This window comes from Nomascus leucogenys, chromosome 13 (genome assembly GCF_006542625.1).
Source record: "Nomascus leucogenys isolate Asia chromosome 13, Asia_NLE_v1, whole genome shotgun sequence".
In the NCBI taxonomy this organism is placed as follows: domain Eukaryota; kingdom Metazoa; phylum Chordata; class Mammalia; order Primates; family Hylobatidae; genus Nomascus; species Nomascus leucogenys.
Genome location: NC_044393.1, coordinates 4,285,270 through 4,311,224, shown reverse-complemented (window position 1 = coordinate 4,311,224; position 25,955 = coordinate 4,285,270). Strand labels below are relative to the sequence as shown.

Genomic DNA, 25,955 nt, shown 5'->3' with positions numbered 1-25,955 from the left:
ATTAGAAGCTCTCTGTATTTAATATTCAATTTAAAATATTAATGGGAGCCCAAATTATGTAAAACTAAGATTTCAATTTCCCTCACACAGAAATATTAATATATTTACTATGAAACAAAGAAAAGGAAAAGGTGCTACTGTTTAGAAACCACCTTGGCCCCCAAAGTACAAAAGATCAGTACGGCTTAACAAAAGAACCAGGCAGATCCTATGGTTAGAAATTACCTGGTTAGATGGGACATATATTTAGTTTTTTGCCCAAGTCCCATAACTAGTGGATAATAAAACTAAAAAGGTAAAGTGCAGGATAACCAAAGGAGGGTTTGGACTGGTTCAGACTCAAAGGTTCTAAGATATCCTAAAATCAGCAGACATTTTCACTTTAACCAAAATTTGTGGCAATAGTATCTAACTTCTACCATTGTGTTTTTATTATGCACAAACTATTACTCTAAACTATACTTACATATTTCATGTTCTTATCAGGTATTATAAGGGTTAAGAGATAAACTAAAATTGAATCAAGTATATTTACTCTCCACCTGCACATCACAACTATCAAGTTAGAGGAATAAAATTAAAAAGCAATTCACAAGTCATATTACACTGATAACATACATGTATATGTACATGCATTTGCATATGTTTATAATTTGAAGAGTAAGTATACTTAACAGCCTACAGATTTAGAAAAAATCTTTGTCCTACTGAATAACAGTATATATGAATTATCAGAATTCTTCATTACTAGTATTCAATAATGAGGTTTTTATGCAATAAATTTACAAATCATTTACCCCTATTTTCAGAAAAAATTATTAAAGCAACCATGAATATTTAAATCATAAGTTCTGTTTTTAAGGAGCTCAAAACATTTTTACAAGCATGTTAGTAATTTAGTGAGAGGAAATTAAATATCTTCTAGAAACATCTATTAACTTTTAAGCTAATGTAACAGAGGAAATACCATATTATATGACTTTGTAAAAAGTATTTCTAAAAGAGTTTAAAGAGGGCTGGGCATGGTGGCTCATGCCTGTAATCCCAGCACTTTGGGAGGCCGAGATGAGTGGATTGCTTGAGTCCAGGAGTTCGAGACCAGCCTGGGCAACATAGCGAAACCCCATCTCTACAAAACAAACAAAAAATTAGCTGGGCATGGTGGTATGCGCCTGTAGTCCCAGCTACTAGGGAGGCTGAGGTGGCAGGATCGCTTGAGCCCGGGAGGTTAAGGCTGTAGTGAGCCTTGATTGCACCACTGCACTCCAACCGGGGAGACAGAGCAAGACCCTGGCTCAAAAAATAATAAAGAGACTTCAAAATCATATCACCTAAGTAATTTTTTGACAATTTAAATGGTGGTGGGAGTGGGGAGGAAGAACCTAACATCAAGACATCCACCTTGTGGAAAAATATGGTAATTACAGGCCTACATTTATTATACATTGGAAGTAAAGTCAAAGTTTTTAGCTATGTATCTACAGTCCTTCAACAACAAATTCAAGCTCAGAAATGCAAAATCCTAGTGGTACTATTAAAACTGCTATTACTATATGCTTCCAATACCCATTTGTCTAGTTTTTTCCAGAGACCTTTTTCTCCATTTTTCATATGAAAACATCTCAGAAGACATTCGTAAGCAAATGAACATATGAAACTGAATATATGAAAAATATTTTCAAAAAGTAGATTTCTATAAATCCCATTTGCTTATTTAGCTGCAAATTTATTTACAGTGATGATACTAGGAACACACTACTAGTTCATATTCAAACAAAAAATGTTTGTTAGAATGAACAACAAAGTACTGGTTAGCAGTTCCATAGTTCTATGAAAATACAGCAGTATTTTTAAAGTAATAAAATTTTTTTAAAAAACCTTTTCAAAGTTTTTAATCTCAACTGTAAATCTTAAAGATATAAATGGGGAAATTCTAAAAATTCAGTTTTCTTACTAAGCAATGGGAGGAAAGAAATCTGGATATATGGTATATATGACAATAATTTAATGTTTCAAATTGCAGACATGTTATATATGTGTATTATTCCTTTCTAAATGCAGTTTATTATCCCTTCTCAAAAATACATACACTGAATTAATACAATTCAGGTGTGTTCCCTAAAAGACTGGTCTACACCACCAGTCCATTCTCTGCTTTCCAGATAGCCTAATTATAATGGTGACACCTGATGTGGCAGAAAGCACAATCTCCAGAACCACCTATCATCTTGCTTCAATTTTTACGGTCCAAGTTAGATTTGTTTGTTGATACTATTTGCTGGTATTTTATTTTGCTCAAAATTCTACTTGTTTATTCATAGCATATATGATTCTTCCATACTTTAAGTTTTAATTAGATGAGAAACTTATACACTAACTGTATCTGGTTTAACTGTTAATAGGTGATAACAGAATGGTTAAAGAACTGACTCCAGCAACTGTGAAGCTCCACACTAGGCACTGAACTCAGAGTTGGCAGAATTTGTCACTGTAGACTACAAATTTCATGTTCAGTTAAATGCTGTATGAAAACCACTCCATCTATTATTCATTTAAAAGATCTGCTGGCCTTTTAAGTTGGTGTTGGCCATCCATAATACTACAATTTGGTGGCAATGAGATCACTATAGTAATGGCTGTAGAGTTTAGTATTTAGGTTTCTGCCTAGCTATACTAACGTAAAATTTCTTCTCTTCCATGTCCTTTTCCATGTGTACTTCTGGGACAGTTACCACCTTACAGCTCTATTTGGTTGAGGACAAGCGGTAAACCTACACCAGGGTGTTAGATTACAATCCAGGTAAGAAATTTAAGTCATTAGCTACAATGATCATTTATTTTTAATATGTTTAAAATAGAACAAGAATTTTAGCTATATTAATTAATATACTCATTAGCCTCTGCTATGCAAAATTGATATAAATCACTATTTCTGTGAAACAGATAAACTAAGGAAAAATTTTATAATAAAGAACAGAGAGTTCTGATCTATAAGATTTCCCTTCTGAACTTGAAGTCTGCAAACTACAGCCCACAGACCAAATCTGGCCAGCCCCTGCCCTTTTAGTGGCCAGTAAGCTAAGAATGGTTTTTATATATTTAAACAGTTACAATTGAAATGATTATAATAAGCACCGACATGATACCCTGAAATTTGCCTTCTGGCCCACAAAGCCTACAACATTTTCTGTATAGCCCTTCAGGACAAACTTTGCTAGATCTTGCTCTGAACTTGAAAAATTTAAATAAACATATAATAGAACATTTTAGAAATGAATTACATAGAAGTCAAATAGCTAAATTGTTTTTAAATAAGCTTAAAACCTTTTAACTTCAAATCTATTCCAAATTTCAACACTCATTATAAACCCAATTGTCTTTGTATTTGACCTGAACAAAATGTACATCAAATTAGGTAAATAAAGCCTCATCATTATTAAAGGCAAGTGTTTCATTAGTGTGACTTCCACTCCTCCAAGTTCCTTTTATTTAAAATTGTTGCTATCACAGCGTAAGCTAAAAGTATATTATCTAAGTTCAAGATGGTACAACATATTGATCTCACTCAACACATCTGTATTCCTAAAATGTTGTTCTCCTGTAGATGTCAATTCAGAATATTTTCATGCGCCTTTATTTTAAATAGAAAAACTAAAGCTAACCATTACAAATACATTGCCTTAACAATGAAGTCTATGTACATTTGATTTGCCTATACGATTCCTCTGAGGGTCCAATGAAATGGAAATCTGTATGATTCTGCATGACATTAAAAGCACACATATCCTCATTTTTAAATAGGGAGTTCATCTCTTTTGAGGTGGGCATTCTGGTGAAAACTGAAAAACCTGCTAGACATACTCTAAAAGAGCTGTAACACCACGGAAGGGTTCATTTATTACTCATTTCTGTATCTAGATTTGAGCTCAGTGCATATCATATAATAGATGTTCAAATGGCTGGTTAATACTTTATCAATTACAATGAAAATGCTGACGCCACATAGGACTTGAATTTTAGGAGACATATTAGTTCTCTTTGAACTTAGTAAATTCCTACTTAAAACTGCCATATTCATTAGTTTGTTCATTCACATTGTTGTAAGCCTACTTTTCCAGACACTCTTTTAGCTTCTAAAAATTGTGATGAATAAGACATACAAGTTTCCTACCCCCACAGAATTTACAGGAGTGGAGTTTGTGGAGGCAAGGCAGAAATAAAGAAATTTCAGATACCAAAAATTGCTATATGATAGACAGAAATAGTAACATTAATTGGATGGTGAGGGAAGTGCTGTCTAAAGAATTACCACTTAAATGGACACGTGAAAAACAGCAAGAGTTCCCAGGAAAATGGAATCTCAAAACCAAAGATTTAGAAAAAAGTGAGATTGTTCAAGTAATAGCTTGAGGCATACTCAACAAGGGGGAAAGGAGAACAAAATAAGGGTAAAGAGAGGCAGAGGTCAGCTCATGTGGGGCCTTCTAGGCCATGATATAAAGGCTGGGTTTTAATAAGTTTTAATAATTCAGATGAAATGCAGATTAATAAGGCATTTAAAGTAGTATAATTTTGTGGCATTTAGTACATTCACAATGTTATGTAACTACCACCTCACCTCTATCTAGTTCCAAAACATTTCATCACAACATAACTTTTAGGGAGTCACTCCCCATTCTTCCTTTCCCTCATCCCCTGACAACCACTAATCTGCTTTCCGTCCCTGTGGATTTACCTATTCTGGGCATTTCATATAAATGAAATCCTAAAATGTATGACCTTGTGTGTCTCGTTCTTTCACTTAGAATGTTTTTGAGGTTCATCCACATTGTAGCATGACTATATACTCCTTTCCTTTTATAGCTGAATAATATTCCACTGTATTGATATATACCACATTTTGTTTATTCATCATCAGTTGACAGCCATTTGGGTTGTTTCCACCTTTTGACTATTGTGAATAGTATTGCTGTGAACATTCTCATCCAAGTGTTTGTTCAATCTGTTTTCAATTCTGCTATATTTTAGATATTTGTCCCTGCCCAAATCTCATGTTGAATTGTAATACCCAATGCTGGAGGTGGGGCCTGGTGGGATTTGTCTGGGTCATGGGAGTGGATCTGTCATGGCTTGGTGCTGTCTTCACAATAGTGAGTTCTCACAAGATCTGGTCATTTAAAACTGTGTGGCACCTGCCCCTGCAACTCACTCTCTTGCTTGCTCCTGCTTTTGCCATGTGACTTGCCTGCTTTCTCTTTACCTTCCACCACGATTGTAAGCTTCCTGAGGCCTCGCTAGAAGCCAAACAGGTGCCAGCACCATGCTTCCTGTAAAGCCTGCGGAACTGTGAGCTAATTAAATCTCTTTTATTTATAAGTTACGCAGTCTCAGATATTTCTTTGTATCAATGTAAGAAGGGACTAATACAGAACGTTGGTACTGAGGAGTGGGACATTGCTATAAAGGTACCTGAAAATGTGGAAGCAGGTTTGGAACTGGTTAAGAGATTAGAAGAGTGAGGAGGGCTCAGAAGAAGAAAGAAAGATAAGGGATCCATATGAACTTTAGTTTTTTCCAATTCTTTGAAGAAAGTCATTGGTAGCTTGATGGGGATGGCATTGAATCTATAAATTACCTTGGGCAGTATGGCCATTTTCATGATATTGATTCTTCCTACCCATGAGCATGGAATGTTCTTCCATTTGTTTGTATCCTCTTTTATTTCATTGAGCAGTGGTTTGTAGTTCTCCTTGAAGAGGTCTTTCACGTCCCTTGTAAGTTGGATTCCTAGGTATTTTATTCTCTTTGAAGCAACTGTGAACAGGAGTTCACTCATGATTTGGCTCTCTGTTTGTCTGTGATTGGTGTACAAGAAAGCTTGTGATTTTTGCACATTGATTTTGTATCCTGAGACTTTGCTGAAGTTGCTAATCAGCTTAAGGAGATTTTGGGCTGAGACAATGGGGTTTTCTAGATATACAATCATGTCATCTGCAAACAGGGACAATTTGACTTCCTCTTTTCCTAATTGAATACCCTTTATTTCCTTCTCCTGCCTGATTGCCCTGGCCAGAACTTCCAGCACAATGTTGAATAGGAGTGGTGAGAGAGGGCATCCCTGTCTTGTGCCAGTTTTCAAAGGGAATGCTTCCAGTTTTTGCCCATTCAGTATGATATTGGCTGTGGGTTTGTCATAGATAGCTCTTATTATTTTGAGATACGTCCCATCAATACCTAATTTATTCAGAGTTTTTAGCATGAAGGGTTGTTGAATTTTGTCAAAGGCCTTTTCTGCATCTATTGAGATAATCATGTGGTTTTTGTCTTTGGTTCTGTTTATATGCTGGATTACATTTATTGATTTGCATATGTTGAACCAGCCTTGCATCCCAGGGATGAAGCCCACTTGAAAAAGAGCCCGCATTGCCAAGTCAATCCTAAGCCAAAAGAACAAAGCTGGAGGCATCACACTACCTGACTTCAAACTATACTACAAGGCTATAGTAACCAAAACAGCATGGTACTGGTGCCAAAACAGAGATATAGACCAATGGAACAGAACAGAGCCCTCAGAAATAATGCTGCATATCTACAATCATCTGATCTTTGACAAACCTGACAAAAACAAGAAATGGGGAAACAATTCCCTATTTAATAAATGGTGCTGGGAAAACTGGCTAGCCATATATAGAAAGCTGAAACTGGATCCCTTCCTTACATCTTATACAAAAATTAATTCAAGATGGATTAAAGACTTACATGTTAGACCTAAAACCATAAAAACCCTAGAAGGAAACCTAGGCAATACCATTCAGGACATAGGCATGGGCAAGGACTTCATGTCTAAAACGCCAAAAGCAATGGCAACAAAAGCCAAAATGGACACATGGGATCTAATTAAACTAAAGAGCTTCTGCACAGCAAAAGAAACTACCATCAGAGTGAACAGGCAACCTACAGAATGGGAGAAAATTTTTGCAATCTACTCATCTGACAAAGGGCTAATATCCAGAATCTACAATGAACTCAAACAAATTTACAAGAAAAAACAAAGAACCTCATCAAAAAGTGGGCAAAGGATATGAACAGACACTTCTCAAAAGAAGACATTTATGCATCCAAAAAACACATGAAAAAATGCTCATCATCACTGGCCATCAGAGCAATGCAAATCAAAACCACAATGAGATACCATCTCACACCAGTTAGAATGGCCATCATTAAAAAGGAAACAACAGGTGCTGGAGAGGATGTGGAGAAATAGGAACACTTTTACACTGTTGGTGGGACTGTAAACTAGTTCAACGATTGTGGAAGTCAGTGTGGCAATTCCTCAGGGATCTAGAACTAGAAATACCATTTGACCCAGCCATCCCATTACTGGGTATATACCCAAAGGACTATAAATCATGCTGCTATAAAGACACATGCACACGTATGTTTACTGCGGCACTATTCACAATAGCAAAGACTTGGAACCAACCCAAATGTCCAACAACAATAGACTGGATTAAGAAAATGTGGCACATATACACCATGGAATACTATGCAGCCATAAAAAATGATGAGTTCATGTCCTTTGTAGGGACATGGATGAAACTGGAAAACATCATTCTCAGTAAACTATCACAAGGACAAAAAACCAAACACCGCATGTTCTCACTCACAGGTGGGAATTGAACAATGAGAACTCATGGACACAGGAAAGGGAACATCACACTCCAGGGACTGTTGTGGGGTGGGGGGAGGGGGGAGGGACAGCATTAGGAGATATACCTAATGCTAAATGACAAGTTGATGGATGCAGCAAACCAACATGGCACATGGATACATATGTAACAGACCTGCACATTGTGCACATGTACCCTAAAACCTAAAGTATAATAATAAAATAAAATAAAAAAGTTTTGAATTGTGCTACAGTCCAATTTATCTAACGTTTCTTCCATTGCTTATATCTGTATCATATTTAAGCGTCCACTGCCAGATCCAAGGTCATAAAGATTGACTCCTGCATTTTTTTCCTGAGTTTCAGAGTTTTAGCTCTTACATTTAGGTCTCTAATCCATTAATTTTTGTATATGATACAAAGTAAGGTTCCATCCTCGTTATATTGCATGTGTTTGTCCAATTGTCCCAGAACAATTTAAGAAACTATACTTTCCCCCATGGAATGGTCTTATACCCTTGATGAAACTCGGTGTCCATAGATGGGTAGATTTATTTTTAGACACACAATTACATTCTATTGGTCTATATGTCTATCATTATGCTAGTACCACATGATTTCAATAATGTAGGCTTGTCATAAATTTTGAACTTGGGAAGTATGAGTTCTCCAACTTTATTCATTAAAGAGTTTTTTGGTTATGCCGGGTCTCTTCCATTTTTATATGATTTTTAGGGTTAGCGTTTCCATTTCTGCAAGAAGGCCATTAGGATTTTGATGTGGATTTTATTAAATCTATAGTCTATTTCAGGGAGTATTGCCATTTTAACATATCGAATCTTCCAATCCATGACCATGGATTACCTTTCCACTTATTTAGGCTATCTTTAATTTCTTGCAACAATGTTTTGTAGTTTTCAGTCTTATGCCTACCTTGGTTAAATTTATTGCTAAGAATTTTAATCTTTTTGATGCTAATGTAAAAGCCATTGTTTTCTTAATTTCATTTTTGTATTGTTAATTTCTATTATATAGAAATACAACTGATTTTTCTGTTGATCTTGTATCTTGCAACTTTGCTGAATTTGTATTAGCTTCTAATGATTTTCTTGACTCTGCAGGATTGCTTAGACATGAGATCAAATTTCTGGTAAGGAGAAACAGTTTTGTTTCTCCCATTCTCACTTGGATATCTTTTTCTTTTTCTTGCATAATTTCTAGATCTAGCTACAACTTCTAGTACAATATTGAATACGAGCAGTGAAAGGAGGCATCCTTGTCTTATTCCTCGTCTTGGCAGGGCAGGGGGCCTTTTAGTCTTTCCCCATTGAGTATTATGTAAGCTATAGGGCTTTCATACATACTCTTTATCATGTTTTGGAATTTTCCTTCTAGTTCCAGTTTTTTGAGTGTTATTATAAAAGGGTATTGGATTTTATCAAATGCTTTTTGTGCATCAACTCAAATAAGAATGTTTCTTTTTCTTCCCTCATTCTATTGATATAGTATATTACATTCATTTTCCTATGTTGAGCCACCCATGCTTGGCTGGGATAAATCCATTTGGTCATGGTATGGAATGCTTTTAATGTGCAGCTGGATTTGGTTTGCTATTTTGTTGAGGGTTTGTATATCTATATTCATAGAGAATATTAGTGTGTAATGACGCCATTGTGTGATTTGGAATGTTCTCTCCTCTTCTGTTTTCTGGAAGAGTTTAAGAAGGACTGGGCTGGGCATGGTGACTCATGCCTGTAATTCCAGTGATTTGGGAAGCCAAGGCAGGTGGACTCCTTGAGGCCAGGAGTTTAAGGCCAGCATGGGATACACAGCAAGACCCCATTCTCTACAAAATATTAAATAGCCGAGCATAGTGGCACATGCCTAGAGTCCTAAGCTTACTTAGGAGGCTGAGGCAGGAAGATCACTTGAGCCCTGGAGTTTGAGGTTACAGTGAGCTAAGATCAGACCACCGTACTCCAACCTGGGTGACAGAGTGAGACTCTGTCTCTAAAAAATAAATAAATTTGAAAAAATTAAAAAAGAACTGGCATTATTTAAATGATAGAATTCTTTGTTGGGAGGTTTTTGATTACTAATTCAACCTCTTTACATGTTATAGGTCTGTTGATATTTTTTATTTCTTCGAGTCAGTGTTGGTGATTTCTGTTTTTAGGAATTTATCGATGTCATCTAGGTTAACTAATTTATTGACATATAATTATTCATAGTATTCTCCTAGAATCCTTTTTATTTCTGAAATTTCAGTAGTCATGTCCCTAACTTTCATTTCTTGTATTAGTAATTTGAGTCTTCTGTTTATCTTAGTCAATCTGCTAAAGGTTTATTTTCTTGATCTTTTCAGAGGACCAAATTTTGTTTTTATTGATTTTCTGTGTTGCTTTTCTATTCTGTTTATCTCTGATCTAGTTCTTCATTATTTCATCGATTCTGACAGCTTTAAATTTTTCTAGTTCTTTAAGGTATAAAATAAGGTTATTGATTTGATATCTTTCTTACTGTTTATTGTAGGTGCTTACAGCTATAAATATCCCTCCGAGCACTGCTTTCAACGGATCACATGTTTTGGTATGTTGCATTTTCATTTGTCAAAGTATTTTCTAATTTCCCTTATGAGTTGTCCCTTGACCCACTGGTTAAGAGTGTGTCACTGGAGAGTTTTAGGTAAGGGAGTGACATGGTATGATTTATGCTTTAGCAAGACAATGGTGGCTGCTAAGTGAAAAAACTGTGGAAGGGAAAGTATAAATGCTGAAAAGCCATTTTAAGAGGCCGTTGAAATTGTCTGTGTGAGAAATGATATTGACATTGTCACAGAGACAGTGGAAGTGGCAGAAAGTATTCACATGTGGGTCATATTTTGGCAGTAGGAATTGTTGATCAATTTACTGTTTGGCTAAAAGGAAAATAAATCAGGAATTACTGTTAGGTTTTGGTTTGAATAGTTGGGTAGTTAAAAGTAACTTTATTGAGATAGGAAGACAAAGTTTACTTTTTCTTTGATGAAGAGAAAGAATGGTAAGGGAGAAAAATCAAGTTGTTTTGAGAGTTGAGATTCTTATTAGAAATGTCAATACAGCAGTATTTATAATGTTCTAACGTCCAAAGTGAAGGTCAGAACGTTTATAAACTTGAGATCATCAACACAGAAATAGTTATTATATGGGACTAGATGAAATTACTTAAGGTGAAAGTACTGACTGAGGAAAAGAAAGAGACTAGGAATGAACCCAAGGAAAAGGCACAGAAGAGTAGCAAATACATGCCAGCAGAGGATTTAAGCGTGAAATGCCACTGAAAGGCTATGTTGCCATATCTAATCTGTTTTTACTTAAATTACTGTTGATTTTGATAAAAGTAGTTTTGATGAAATAGTAGGGGCAGAGCTGCATTGAGGGAAGGAAGCAAAGAAGTTGAGATAGTAACCTGAGAAGATTATTCTGATATATTCTCTGCAAAAGTGAATGGATAATTATATGGGTAGGGCAGTGGTTTCAGGAGAACTTGATGTCAATGGAAGGCCTATTTATTTACTTATTTAATTAACATGGACTATAAAAATCAGGAGAGGAAAATCAAAGATAATGGGATTCAAAGCACTAGTAGGGTGATTGTTCTTAAATAAACAAATCTGCTATTGGACTGAAAGAGAAATCAGAAAATGCTGGTCTTGATGCAGGAAACATGTTAGATTTTAGGGTGAAGATGAGAAAATTATGAGGTTAGACAGTCAGCTCAAAGGTAAATAATCAAGGAAAGAGGTATTTATATGCAATAATACTCTGGAAATGTGGTAAAGCCAATTAAAGAGAGCAGAGTAAGGATTGTTGAGCAATGTTGAGTGCCATTTGAAGTACGTGGCCATAAATTTAAAGCCTGATTGTATTATTTTCTCCTGGGCTGTTCAATTGGTAGAAGGACAGCTAAGAATTAGTGGATAAGGTTGACAGGAAGAGAAAGGGCAAGAGTATTATTTTGAACTCTGGCATCTAGAATGGGTAAGGAAGGACAGACAGACAAGAAGGTAACAGGAATAGAGAAAAAGTATAAATAGCCTGAGACTACTATACAAAGCAAGTTGGAAAGACAGGCTGGAGTGATAAGAATGTTGGAAATTGAGATTTAGAGGGGCACAACTGCTGGTAATGACATGATTTTAGAAGAGCTGGAAAGAATAAAGAACCTGGGATGGATTACACATATAGTACAGTATTGAAATCAAGTATGAGGTATGACTTAGGAGTCTTGGAAATTTGGCTGACAATGAGGTAAACAGGGTGATAAGACATGATGGAATTAGTCTCACGGGGCAACATAGATTTGCAAGTCCTGAGTGGTATTTAATATTATAACAGCTGTCACTCTCTTAAAATAGCAACCCCACTGCCCTATCAATAAATCTTAGCTGATGCTAATAATTGCATAAAGCTGACCAAAATGAGAGGGATTTTAAGAAGCCAGTTTTCCCACTGTTTTTAATTATTCGTATTATTTTTGAATAATACTCTGCTACCATTAAATAGACAAGGGATAGTAAGGCTACTTAGTATTATACTTTGGATCAAATAAATATCCTTCTTCAGATACCCAATGTTCACAAAATAGGAATATAATGATTTATATTTATTCAAGTGACATAAGCATTTATTTCAACTTCATTAAAAGCAAATCAAATGTATACTCACTTTTATAAATTAATCTAGCAAGATATTACAATGACTACTAGATTAAAAGTATTTGTCAAACAGCCTGCTTATGAAATAGGACTTCTATATTGAATTAACGTATTTAGGCAATGTAATAGCTTTTTTAGGCCATTTAGTGCTTCCTAATACATTACAGCCATATCTGAATAAATGTTTCCAACAGTGTGCTGAAAGTACTGATCTACCACTCAGTTATATATTTTAAATTAGGGACTTCCTCCCCCTTGTAAGTGTGACTAAATTTTTATTAGTTGAATTCTAAGCTATTAAACATATTTTAATTATATTCATCCCCAAACTGCATTGATTCAAAAACACATTTTATGTAATAATACATTTTACACAATAAAATTTAATTTATTAAAGAAACTCATTTTATGAGTATAATTAACTCAAAAAGTTTCTTAAAGCTTTTATCTCCAAAATTAAAAAATAATATGGTATAGACCGAAGTCTTCTGGGCTTGGACTCATGGTATAGTGGTTCTTTCTCATCCATTAAAAGACATTTTTTTGAATTTGAGGGTTCCTATAAAGGGTACACTTGCTTCAGTGACATGTATATTTTTCTCTTTGTAGGATTATTCTTATTTCCTCAGTTATACACAGAGAAGAATAATTAAAGTATGTTGATAAAAACTAGATTTCACACATTAGCATTTCTTTCATGAGACATGAATACTGACATCAGTTCTCTGCGTACATTAAGAAGCTCCTCTTCTAGCTATAGCCAAGAAAAAAAATCACACTTAGATTTCACATTATCGCTGTAAACCATCAAATAAAATAGAAAAAAAAATCAAGCTGTTATTAGTGATTCATTTTAAAACAACTTCTTTCATGAAGATATTGCATTCTAACAGGTCTATAGATATCTACAGAATTCTGTGTTCATTACTGATATTCAAGACACTCAGTTGAGAGAAGGCTCTAATCTTTTAAAGCCCCAATACAATGAAATTTAGATTCAATTTTTAAAGGAAGAGAGTAAAATAAAAAGTCTAGAAAACAATTTCAACAAGGATCAACCTAGTTAAGTAGCTTCTTGTTTGCTTGAAGCTAAACTAGCTTAGCCACAACATTTTGATCCTGTACTATGTCAGCATATTGAGGTTCTATCTTTGTAAGTACATTAATATACTGTGTATACAAAGATCAGTGTACTTAAAAATGCCTTTCATCTTTGAGAACACTACAAAGACATTATCACTTAAAGCAGTACCTTTAGTCCATTCCCAGGTCCACGTTTCCCCCCAGAATGCAGCTGCTGGTCTGCTAGGCCATTGGAAAGTAAACTAATTTAATCCTCAAATCTAAGTAAATGACATCTTGTCCAAACAGACAGTAATTCTTCCACTAAACTACAGACTTTCTGGGAGTTTTGTCCTGCCATATTTTCTCCTTCAGAAGACAGAGCAGGACAGATGCCTGCTGCAGTACACAGTGTTTAGAAACCGCAGACAAATCACTCTTTCAGATAATTTTTCAATTTGCAAATTTATATTCTCTTTTACTCCTTAGGAGGGCCTGTTTAAATTACCCCTAATTCTTTCAATTATAAATGTGCTCCCATTATATAGTTTAAATAACTAAAAGTAATTGGGCTAAAACTATCTTCTCTCAACCCAAAAAGAAAGACATAAAAGCACACACACAAAAAAAAAAACAAAAACAAAAGACATTAAAGTATGATTATCCCATTTCAAACTTAGTTGACTTACCATGTCCTTAAGAAGCCTGTCTTGCAGCACTTTCAGATCTTCTTTCATCAAACACATCTGTAAAAAAGTAAATATATTTCACCCATGAAATTTACCATAAAGTTTTCACAGCAAAGACAAAGTTAGATTAACAAATTCTTTTTGTAATCAAGAAAGGTAACCTATAAAAAGCATAAAATTTATACCTCAGATGTAAAAACAGTTTCTTCATTATCAGTATTACAGAAGACCCCTTTAGTCAATGAAGTTTTCAAAAGATGAAGCCTAAGAAGTAAAATAATGAGTTAACCTTGTGTTTATCAATAATTCAAATTAGTGCTATAATATAGTATATATAATTTTAATTTTTCAAATAGAAATTTAAAAATCTAATTTTATAGATTATAGTCATTAAGAATGTCATACTAACCTCTGTTGTTCACTTTTTTGATATGCACTGAACTTCTGAAATATCTTTTCCCAAAAGTCCTAAATTGTAAGGTATAAAATCCAGTTAAACTTTAATATGATTAAAAATTAAAATCCAACAGTAGAATTACTCTATTTCTATTATTACAAATTTAAATAAACAGTATGGCTATATGTTAAAAATATTCCAGATGTCACACGCTCTTTCAAATTAAAATAAAATTGAAAGTAAAATCTCTCAGGATTTCTCATTTATTATCAAAGATATTCATCATAAATTTAAGTTTGTACTTCAAAAGTGTTTATATGAAGCTGATTAGAAATCTAAGATAAAACTAAATTATTTTCTGAACAAAAAGCTTTAGGATGTGCTCCCAAAAAGAAAGTTTTTCCAAGTATAGCTCTTTAAAAACAAGGTTTTAAACATATTTAAAAAATTTTAAAAGTAACAAACCACAAATTCCTTTTCCAAATCTTTTAAAGACTGTGAATCTTTTTCAAAATTCTCCAGCTCCTCTATGATAATGAATTGGAATTTATCAAGTTTTTTAATCCTATTACAGAAACAAAATGAGATTAATTTTAAAAACTGTAGCACTGAGAATATGTAGCATTCAAAAGTTTTCAGAACAGATTTTTATTACAGACCTAGAGTCCTGACTTTGATGATTCATTGTTCTTAGATGTTGCTGAGCTGTTTTCCAAGACTGCGTAGTAAAATAACTCAACATTTTATGTCGGATCTGAAAAATACTCATTTTAAACTTAAAATATCTTTACAAAATAACAATCTAACCAAGACTACAGTAAGAGCAAATAATTTTCCACGAAATGTAAATTACTAAGAAGAACTTGGAAAAGTGAAAAATCAAAAACTCAGTTATTTAAACTGAAGTGTTAATAGACACTGCTCTGAGTGAACTTATTTAACTCCATCAGTAAGTCTTTGACTAAGGGTTGAGTTACTCCTCAATTGTTTTCATAAGAACCCCACACTCTACAGTATTTACAAAAATGCTGATAGTTATAATTCTCTTCAAAGACACAGCCTACAAGTCACACTCAGAATTTTTTAAAACCATTTTTTTCCACAAAAACATATATTTAAATCTAGCTACAGATGTAGCTAGATTTTAAATCTAGCTACATATTAGAATATATAAGTCAAAGCTTCTCTATTCAGATTAGGTTGACCTTGGGCAAAAAAAAAAAAAGACAAAGAAAAGCAATTTCTAATTTTAACCCTGAATATAGGACAAAGGAAAGCAAGATGTCGGGGGGGGGGGGGGGGGGTTGGGTTGATAACCTGTGCCCAAAACATCTTTTATTCAAAGGAGGGCATAAAAAACTATCAATTCCAAATAGAGGCATGTGAAAGAGATAGGCAGAAAAATATGACTAATACTTAAAAATTGTTTTAAAAAGCATTTTTGCATTATCTCACTGGAACCTCAAAAACTAAGACTACATAACTATAATACAGAACTAGTAAAACAAAATGAAATGGTATTTCTCTGACTGCAGCTGCTCATTCTTTATACTACACTATACTACCTTCATTAATGCTCACCTAAATGAGATAAAAAATGTCTTGAAAAGTGGCATGAAAACTGTCTAGTAAAAAGAAACATAGAAAAGCCAAAACATTAAATTGAAAAGGAAAATAGGAGAAAAGAGAAAAAAGTAGTAGCAAAAGAATGAATATGGATAATACACAGATTTTATTCCAATTATTCACATATAAGGAAAGTTGGTTTCATGAATGGATATTTTGTTGCCAAAGGATCAAACAAGCCAATGGTCTAGTAGAAAGTGTGGCATATTATTATATTATTGGGTATAAATCATAATTTAAAGAATAACTCACATTATTCCTTCTCTTAAATTCTGAATTGAGCCTCTCATAAGTCTCATAAGTCATCTCTATACCTGCAAATTCATTTTGCCAGGTCTCCCAAGGAATAGAAAAGTCATTTGTTGATAATGAAGATATACCTTCAGACACTAAAAAATGAAAACAATCTGCTGAAGTTAAAATATGCATTACTCTAAATTTACCCTTGTAATTAGGCTAAGAACAAAATCTTATTTTCCGAATCTATGTGTAACCTAAGGATTATGAAATCAAAGGCAGAAGAGTTCCTTATGTTTTTTTAATTTAAAAATGAGATTATTTTGATTTATAAAACAAACTTTTTGGTACGGCTATTACAGCAGAAATGACTACTTTAAGCTGGAACATTTATGGATTATTTTTAATTGCTTTTTAAGTAGTTCCACATTATTATTAAGTATTTAGTGAGGTACTAGCACATCAGTAAATTCATACTCTAGTAAAACCTAAATATGATAATAAGTGATAGAATGATGAGGGAGATCTATGGGTATGTAAGATCCTTACTACAACAATTATTCATATAAATGTGAACTTTGCAATAAAGCATCATCCATCTTGGACATACCCAAAGTTGTCTTTACAAATTTGTAAATATACTCATTCAAAATATAAGAACCACCCTCCAAATAACTGCATTTTGATACAGGCTACTGATCTACACCTACTTTTGTGGATATGATGATCTGCATCTTCAATTTTACACAGTTTTTTGGGAAGCAAGTTTGCTCTCCTTTCTCCTTTCTCTTCCATTTCTACTTCATTGGAATTACTTAGATTATCTTCTATATATATTCGTTTGCGACTAAGATGTTGAGTGGGGCCTTAGGAACAGTTAAAGAAAGTTAAAAGTGCTACAATTTTCCTTAAAAATACCTAATACTTTCTTGCTTTTATTTTAAAAAGGCTTTGTTTCCACTAAGTATTTTTATTATGTTTTAGGTAATTATGCATTCAATTCTACCTAGTTTACTTATTTTCTTTTTACATTAGGTTGAATAATGGTATGACTTAAAATACATAATTCCTTTAGATGAAATGTCACGTAGCATTTCAGTAATCATTTTTTAAAAAGCAAGACTATGACTACAAACCTGATACATGAGTAGCATCACAGGGCATGTCAAACCACTTTTTCTCTCTTCCTTCACTAGACTTGGATAATGAAGATGCTAAATGACTTTCCTAAAATACGTATTAGAAATTAGAAAAAAAATTCTGTAAATATGTTTCAATTCACATTTTATCACCTTTCTCAAACCCAAAAGCCAATGATTTTAAATGCTGTCAATTCTTTTTCAGATTGTTTCTATCCCTTCCTTTTCATCTCTAATATTTACCATGTGTTAACCTTGATTCTAAGTTGACCTCAATCTTCTTGTAATAGCTGTGATGTGAGCTATTTTTTTTTCTATTCCTGCTTTTCATTTCTTTCTTATTAGGATTCCATTTCTTTCAGTCAGGAAATGAGGAACCACAAAAAACTAAAGTTTAAACTATTCTTCTTTCAAACCACATCTTTCACATCTAACCTTATGTTATACTATTTGAATATACAGGTTTTTTTACTTAGTAATCTTTACATAGGTTACTTATTTTTCTCCACTTAATCTACATATACCTACCCATCCACTTAGGTCTAGGTCAAATCGCAGCCCTCTCCAAGTTGTTAAATTCTGTCTTGATTTTCTATATTTTACAGGTTATTAAAATATTTTTATTGATGGATGGATGGGCTTTTATGCTGGCAGGAAGTTCAACCAAATACCTATATATTCACGAAACCAGAAAGTGCCAATTGTAAATATGCAATCCGGGGTTCAGCAGTGGTATCCTCACTATTTAAGACCTTACTACTCTCATTTTAGAAGTTTCAACTTTCTTCTATCAAAAAATATTTTTCTATGATCAAGCCATTCTATATACTTTAAACATCAGATTTTCAGGTAATAACAGTTGAAAAGCATTAAAATATTATAATTACCACTAAAGGTCAGTAATCTGAGTCTTATAAGAACCATCTTAGTGTAAGGAAAATTTATAAGTTATAGTACCACACTTACCTCTCTTTTGCTTTGTATATAATTTTCATTGATATTTGGAGATTCAATTTCCATAAGCCGTTTTTCTGAACTATAACTGCTTACATCTGAATAGCTGTTACGGTTTTGTGTTTCTTGTGTAAGTACCAGAGAACTTATTTTTTTTCTATTTACAATAGTATTACTCTTAGTTGGAGTACATCTGGGCTATGAATGAAGACATACAAAAACCCAATAAGAAGTTACAAAATTGTTCAAAGCCCCCCACTTCAAAAAGAGTTGAACATAAGAAACATTAAAGCAAAACTGCAAAACTACTTAATTCACTGCAAAAATGCAATTCCAATTCATAACTAAAAATAAAACATCCTTAGGCAAGTAGATTATTACTTTGATGACCAAAACCTGTAGATAAGGATCCCTGCTAGTATAGTTTCTATGCTCCAGAGGTCAAAGTCACCTTAACAAGAACACAAATAAGAATTTTTTTGCATTTTCTGTTCCAATCTTCATGTGTAACATTTTACATGGCTGTCTATACAGAAAAGCCAAGAGAATCTAGGCAGACAATTATGATAAAATTCAGCAAGGTTGTTGGAGATAAAACAATCAATAGTTTTTCTATATAAAAATTTTAAAACTCAGAAAATGTAATTTTAAAAAAAAGCCTTTGATTTTAATACAGCAAAAAGACCCATAAAATACTTAAGAATTAATCTAACAACATTTCCTTTGTAGAAGACTTCGCCCAACTTTGTAGGAAATAAGACGAAAAAGTGGAGAAAGAAATGATGTGTAGATAAGAAAGATCAACATCAATATTGAAAAATGGCAATTCTTCCCTTAGACAAACTAATTCAAAAATGTATATGTATCAGTAAAGGGCCAAAGGAATTCTGAGGAATGGTGGGGCAGGGGGTATGTAACACTCTATAAATGTAAAATGACCCCAATTAAAGCAATGGTGGTATTAGCACAGAGATAGATAAACAGGCCAGTAAACAGTAAAATCTAATAGTGCCTAATCCAGGCCCATGTGATCACCCAGCCTATGACTAAATTAAGACTATTCCACTCCTGATGTTGCACTAATTTGATATGCATATGAAAAAGAAAGCCTGGAGAGACTCAAATCTAAAATAAGAAAATATTTTTATGACAATAGCTTAGGGGAAGATTTCTTGAACAACCCAAAAGATTGGTAAATTTGATTATGTCCTATCTTTTGTCATAGGGAAGTTGTGTAATTAAGCAAAAATATACATACTAGGAAAAGAATGTTTACATTGTATACAATGAATAAAGAATATCCAGAATATATTAAGAACTCATACAAATTTGTAAGAAAAATCAAACAATGCAATTTAAAAATAAGAAAACAAACAGGGAATTCACAAAATGGCCAAAATCATGTGAAAATACTCATTGATGCAATGAGTCAGGAAAATGCAAATTAAAGACACAACTTTATGCTTACCAGACTGGCAAAAACAGAAACAACTGATAACACCTAGTTAGTTAAAACTGTAGAAAAATGAGCACTATCTCATAGTAGTGTTGAGAGTGTAAGCAGGTTCAACTACCATATATAAAGCAAATTTCCAACACCTTATTAAGAGTTGACAGTAAAGGGGCAGCATCGGGGAATGTCTCATGAGTGTCTAGCCAATGAATATGTAACTGTTAAAATTCCATCTAACACAGAGTAGCATCAAAGATGGTGGGTGGGGATTACCTAGGCTTGGAGATTTTGCAAGGTGGCATACTGAAGGGATTAAAGGATGCGGGGGAAAGTAAGAATGACAGAAACACAGGGATTGGTTCTAGGACCTCCTGTGGATATCAAAATCAGAAGATGCTCAAATCTGTGAAATAAAATGGTTCAGTATTTGCATATAATCTATACACATCCTCCCATATACATATCTCTAGATTACTTATGATACCTAATACAATGTAAATACTCTTAAATAGTTGTTGTATGTATTTTTTAGGAGATGGTGACAAGAAAAAAAAGTCTGTACATGTTCAATACAGACACAATTAAAAATATATATTATCATCTGTGGTTGAATCCACAGATGTGGAACCCACAGATATGGAGGGCCGACTATATTGATAAAGGATCACAGGAGAATTTGTGTGAATTTCACTAGTGTGAAACTGGGTTTCAAATTGTGGTCTGTAGAAACTCAGAGTTTTGAAAATATGCCTTGGGGATTATTTGGGGGAAGGAGGTGAAGGAGGCTAGGTAGATCTAGGGTTTAGATCTCCTACCTCTACTTTAAACAGCATAGTTCCACTTTTATCTGTCTGACACACAATGGTCCCTCTTAGCTGCAGTTTTGCTTTCCAGTGTTTCAATAACTCGTGCTCAACCATGGCCCAAAAATATTAAATGGAAAATTCCAGAAATCATTTATAAGTTTCAAATTGTGTACCATTCTGTGTGGTGCCATGAAATCGTTGGCCATCGGGCTGTCCTGCCTGGGATATGAATCATCCCTTTGTCCAGAATATCCATGCTGTATATGCTACCTGCCTGTTAGTCAAGTAATAGCCATCTCAGTTATCAGATTGACTGTGGAGATATTGCAGTGCTCAAGTAACCCTTATTTTACTAAATAATGCCCCTCAAAAGCAAGGGTAGTGATGCTGTAGTGTATTGTTATAGTTGTTGTTTTGTCATTGTAATAATTTATAAATTGCAAATTTATAAGTTAATGTATAAATTAAACAATCATAGGTATGTATGTATAGGAAAAACAGATAGTATATATAGGGTTCAGTACTATCCTCCATTTCAGGCATCTATTGGGGGGGTCTTGGAACGTATTCCCTGAGAATAAGGGGTGATTACTGTATAGAGTACAGATAAGAGTTTTGTAATAGGAATGATCACTTCCTAAGAGATACTACTAATTGTTCTACACATAAGAACTACACACATTTTCTAGATCTGAATAGGCTTATTCCTGCAATGCAGGTACTTCTTTCAGATTTCACCATAAAGTCTATGGCCTTTAATAACCTTTAGTTACAAAAATTACAAGTTGACAAAGTAAATTGACAATTTAGTTGAAAACAGTGTAATTACAATATTTGGTTTAGGTGTTTATACGGAAGTTTAACAGGTATATGGTAGGAATATAAAAAGTAAATATATGTTGAAAAGAAATTCTTCATTCTTCCTCATCTATGTATCACATTATATGTATCATTTCTTCTTAAAATATAGTAGACCCTCCTGAAATCATGGATAGTGCCTAACCCTATTATACTATGCACAAATTTCTTTTTCCTAATTTCATGGAAAGAAGATTCATTCTTATCATAGATCTAAGCAACTTCCACATACCTTATTTTTGGTTCCTTATTAAGCACAGAATATTCACCATTTCACTTAAAGGAAAACTTTATGGCTTCTCTTTGGCCTATCTGAATTGTCAGCATCAACACTCTTGCCCGTTGGCAGTATTGTTAAGTAAAATAAGGGTTACTTTAACACAAGCACTGCAATACCTCTACAGTTGATCTGATAACCAAGATGGCTACTATGTGACTAACAGGCAGGTAGGGTATACAGCATGGATACACTGGACAAAGGGTTGATTCACATCCCAGGAGGGACAGAGTGGATGGCTCAATATTCCATCACACTACTCAGAATTACACACAATGTAAAACATATGAATTGTTTATTTCTGCAATTTCTTATTTAATATTATCAGACCACAGTTGACTGTAGGTAACTGAAACCTCAAAAAGTGAAATGACAGATAATGAGAAACTACTGTACTCTCCTGCTACCACATTATTTCTCCTGTATAGCTATACATTTATTTGTCTGTTAGGTTCATCAAGACTGGCAAGTATCTCTCGCTTGTCATTATGTGTCTCTCCCCCAAGACCCTAGACCAAACCCAAACCCTTAAATAGACAAGCAGTGTGTATCTGATTAAGATGATAGGGAAAATAACTTACTACCTTCAGATATATCTGATAAAGAAAAAAATATATATACATTCTCACCAAAAACAGTGGTCGTGGAATTGGTGAACAACTTTCACTTGCACACAGGAAGTTTTTCTCATTGTTTTTGGGTGACTTTATTGTACCTCCAACTCCACTGTTACTATTTAAGGATTCAAGTGATGAAGTTTTTGGATAAGGTGATATAGATTTTGTTATGCATTCATAATCCTGAGTAAAATCCTTTTCTGTTATTTTCTCTATACCTATATTGCATCAAAAACAAAAAACACAAGAAAACAGATGGCAAGCGTTATCATTGATGTCTGCTTTAGAAATAGCATGATTAACTTAAATTCTAAGAATATAAATTTGTCAAATCTTCAAATCTTAGCTGTAAAAAAGGATAGCTTTAAAAAAATTAAGACGAAGTTATATTTAAAATATTTACAAGACTGAAAAACAATAATGGCTGAATTTAAAATGTACTTGTAACCACAAGAACTTTCAAAACATTTTCCAACAAAAATATCTACAGTACGACCTGAAATATAAGGATCAACCTAAGTATTATCTTGAGTATTCTGACATCATAGCTGATTGTGTTATATATACACATCACAAAATTTTATGATTGAAAAAGGCTTGAGAAATCATGTGCTCTACATCTTTCACATAAAAATTAGAAAATTTATTGCTGGAATAAATCTTAATACAAATAAATCCTCAGACATTTTCAGATCAAATCAGTGCATGTACATCTGTCTTCTGAGTATGCGCTTATATGAAATTTCATAGTGGTCCTTAGTACTGAGAACACAATAGCTACTTTAGAGGAAGCAGAAGTATACTAACTGATTTAAGTCTTGTATTTTAACTGAAATGATTAGCATTTAGAAATGCTTTAAAATGTCCTTACAAGGAAACAAAAATGGTATAAAAAGGGCAAACTTTTACTTTCTATACTAGAAAGGCATACACATATACCAGAGCTCCAAAGAATATGAATTTTTCTTTAGCAATCATTTAAAAATAAAAGCAAAACCTCAACTGTATACGGTATTAATTCACTGTGGGTCCACAGAATGAGCAAGATATTCTTTGGACTTTTGTCAATGAAATGTAAATAGAAAAAACAGAATTCTCCATAAATTCTCATGTTATTAAATATATATTGAGCTAAAAAAGCACATTAAAATTAAGTACTTATTTAAGATTAAGTGATAATTTGTGAATATATATTAAATATTTTCCATATTAAAGCATTTGATCTTTAACTTCCTAACATGAAAAACTTCAGTATCCTAGTAGCATTGTTCCCATGTTATCAAAAGTCAAGTTACTAGCATTAACTAGCTTTAATAAAATGAAGCTAAAATAAAACTAAAAAAAATAAAACTAGCTAAAATAAAATGAAGTTTTAACTACTATAATCATAAATTCCCCTCAAAATTAGTCTTAAAATTGTATTTTCCCATAATTAGAGTTATAGAAAACTACTGAATATTCAAGTAAAGAAAAAAACGAAGTTATACTGACATCTCGTTACTTCTATAGATGATGGACTGCCAGATAAAGATCTGGGAGATAAGTCAAGGCAATTATCTCGTATAGTATCTTTTAGTAGAGATGAGTTTTTCCATTGTTTTGATAGTTCCTTTTCTGTTTCAGCACAGAAGACTTTCTGTTGTTTCTTTGGTAGCTTTACCATTTTCATTCTGGAGTGGATATTCTCCTCCTAAATGTATCAATAACTTTCAAATTATACTCAAGTACAAACATTTACACTTGGACACATAAATTATATTCAAATATTTATTAAATGTTGTATATTACCACATACAGGCATAACAAGGACCTAGACATGGGTAGTGAAAGACTTTCTAATATACTAGAAGCCATAAGACAAATTCACAGGAGAATATAATACATTTACTATAATAAATACCTTAAGAGATACAAATAGCCTTCTTTGAGGGTTCAAAGAAGATTATATCCAGTTTAGGGAAATTAGAAAGCATTCCTAAATTTCATAGTATTTGAGATACTAAGGAGTTCGTGAAAGAAGGTAGAAAGGGAAAGACATACTGCGAATAGAGAAGACTTTGCAAGAACAGAGGGAGTTGAGAAGCATAGGTCTTATTTGGGAGTCACAGGTTATACTATCTGACCATTTCACAGTTCTGGGCATATACTGGAGAAGGGTAGATAAAAGCTTGGAATGGCATTTTGATGCTTTGAATATCTGACAATAGAGATATTTTTAGGGTCTTCCTTTGAAGAGGGATAAGATGAGAGGTGGCTTGAGAAGGCATATGACTATTTGTATGGTAAACTTCCTTTAAGAAGTGATAGAAGGCTGGGCACGGTGGCTCATGACTGTAATCCCAGCACTTTGGGAGGCCGAGGCGGGCAGATCATGAGGTCAAGAGATCGAGACCATCCTGACCAACATGGTGAAACCCAGTCTCTACTAAAAATACAAAAATTAGCTGGGCATGGTGGCACGCGCCTGTAGTCCCAGCTACTAGGCAGGCTGAGGCAGGAGAATCGCTTGACACTGGAGGCGGAGGTTGCAGTGAACCAAGATGACACCACTGCACTCCAGCCTGGTGATGGAGCGAGGCTGTGTCTCAAAAAAAAAAAAAGAAGTGATAGAAAATGTAGACCTAAGTTAGGAAGTCTTTAAAGTATTTTGGGTAAGAGATAAGACTGCAAACAAGAAGAGATGGAAGTTTATGATGTCCAATCAGCACACTGTACTGTTCAGAAACATATCTTTAGTGCCAGACTCTCTGGTTTCAAATCCTAGACCTACCACCACTTCCTTGTTGTGTGACCTTGAGCAAATTCCTTCTCTCTGAGCCTCAATTTTCTCAGTTGTAAAATGGGATGACAGTAATAGTACTAATTACCTATAGTACTTCTGATATTTTAAGACATTAAATCTGTAAAGTGCTTAATATAGCAGTTGGCACATTGTAAGCACTACATATATTTATATACTATACACACACACTGTATGTGTATATGTACAGTGGTTACTATATATAGTAATATATGTATTAAGTATATATATTTTTCCATAATTGGAGTTATAGAAAACTATTGAATATTCAAGTGAAGAAAAAATAAAATTATACTGACATTACTTCTATAGATGATAGACTGCCAGACAAATAAATAAATATTTAACTTTGCTTTCAAGAACAGGTGACTGGGAATGTGTCTGGACATTATGAGACATAAGGAAGAAGTCAGGGATGGTGACAGGTGGGCCAGTGTGTAAGAAGAACCTCAGACACCAATATTTTGCTTTCACTCAACAGATACACAGCTTCTCCATGCTATACTTTGTTAAAGCTTAATTTTAGAAGATTAAGTACTTCTCCATTTCAAAGATACTATCACAAAGTTATAATTTCACTAGATTCAGACATCTGTTTTATAACAAAAATGCCAACTTATTACAAAATTTAGCATTATATTGCCTAAGGGCAAATTTCTAGAATTATTATTTAAG

The 25,955-nt window shown here is 33.6% G+C and overlaps 1 protein-coding gene, 1 long non-coding RNA gene and 1 other non-coding gene across 3 annotated transcripts in view; 1 reads left to right on the top strand and 2 right to left on the bottom strand.

Moving 5' to 3' along the window:
- Positions 1–1,284: 1,284 nt before the first annotated feature.
- On the top strand, positions 1,285–25,862 carry LOC115837928. The gene is made up of 3 exons (XR_004032941.1): positions 1,285–2,800; positions 10,202–10,258; positions 25,646–25,862. It is a non-coding gene; the product is annotated as an uncharacterized LOC115837928 (long non-coding RNA).
- LOC115838118 lies at positions 3,821–3,882 on the bottom strand. The gene has a single exon (XR_004033163.1). It is a non-coding gene; the product is annotated as a U7 small nuclear RNA (small nuclear RNA).
- SYCP2 (synaptonemal complex protein 2) overlaps positions 12,293–25,955 on the bottom strand; it is a 59,035-nt gene continuing 45,372 nt past the window's right edge. The window contains exons 32-43 of the mRNA XM_030825452.1: positions 23,972–24,170; positions 22,493–22,698; positions 18,482–18,667; positions 17,513–17,603; positions 17,087–17,242; positions 16,392–16,528; positions 15,173–15,267; positions 14,979–15,078; positions 14,526–14,584; positions 14,302–14,380; positions 14,117–14,173; positions 12,293–13,119 (exon numbers count right to left, since the gene is read on the bottom strand). Of these exons, the coding sequence (XP_030681312.1) occupies positions 13,042–13,119; positions 14,117–14,173; positions 14,302–14,380; positions 14,526–14,584; positions 14,979–15,078; positions 15,173–15,267; positions 16,392–16,528; positions 17,087–17,242; positions 17,513–17,603; positions 18,482–18,667; positions 22,493–22,698; positions 23,972–24,170 (1,443 nt within the window). The 3' untranslated portion in view covers positions 12,293–13,041. The remainder of the gene's footprint in view (positions 13,120–14,116; positions 14,174–14,301; positions 14,381–14,525; positions 14,585–14,978; positions 15,079–15,172; positions 15,268–16,391; positions 16,529–17,086; positions 17,243–17,512; positions 17,604–18,481; positions 18,668–22,492; positions 22,699–23,971; positions 24,171–25,955) is intronic.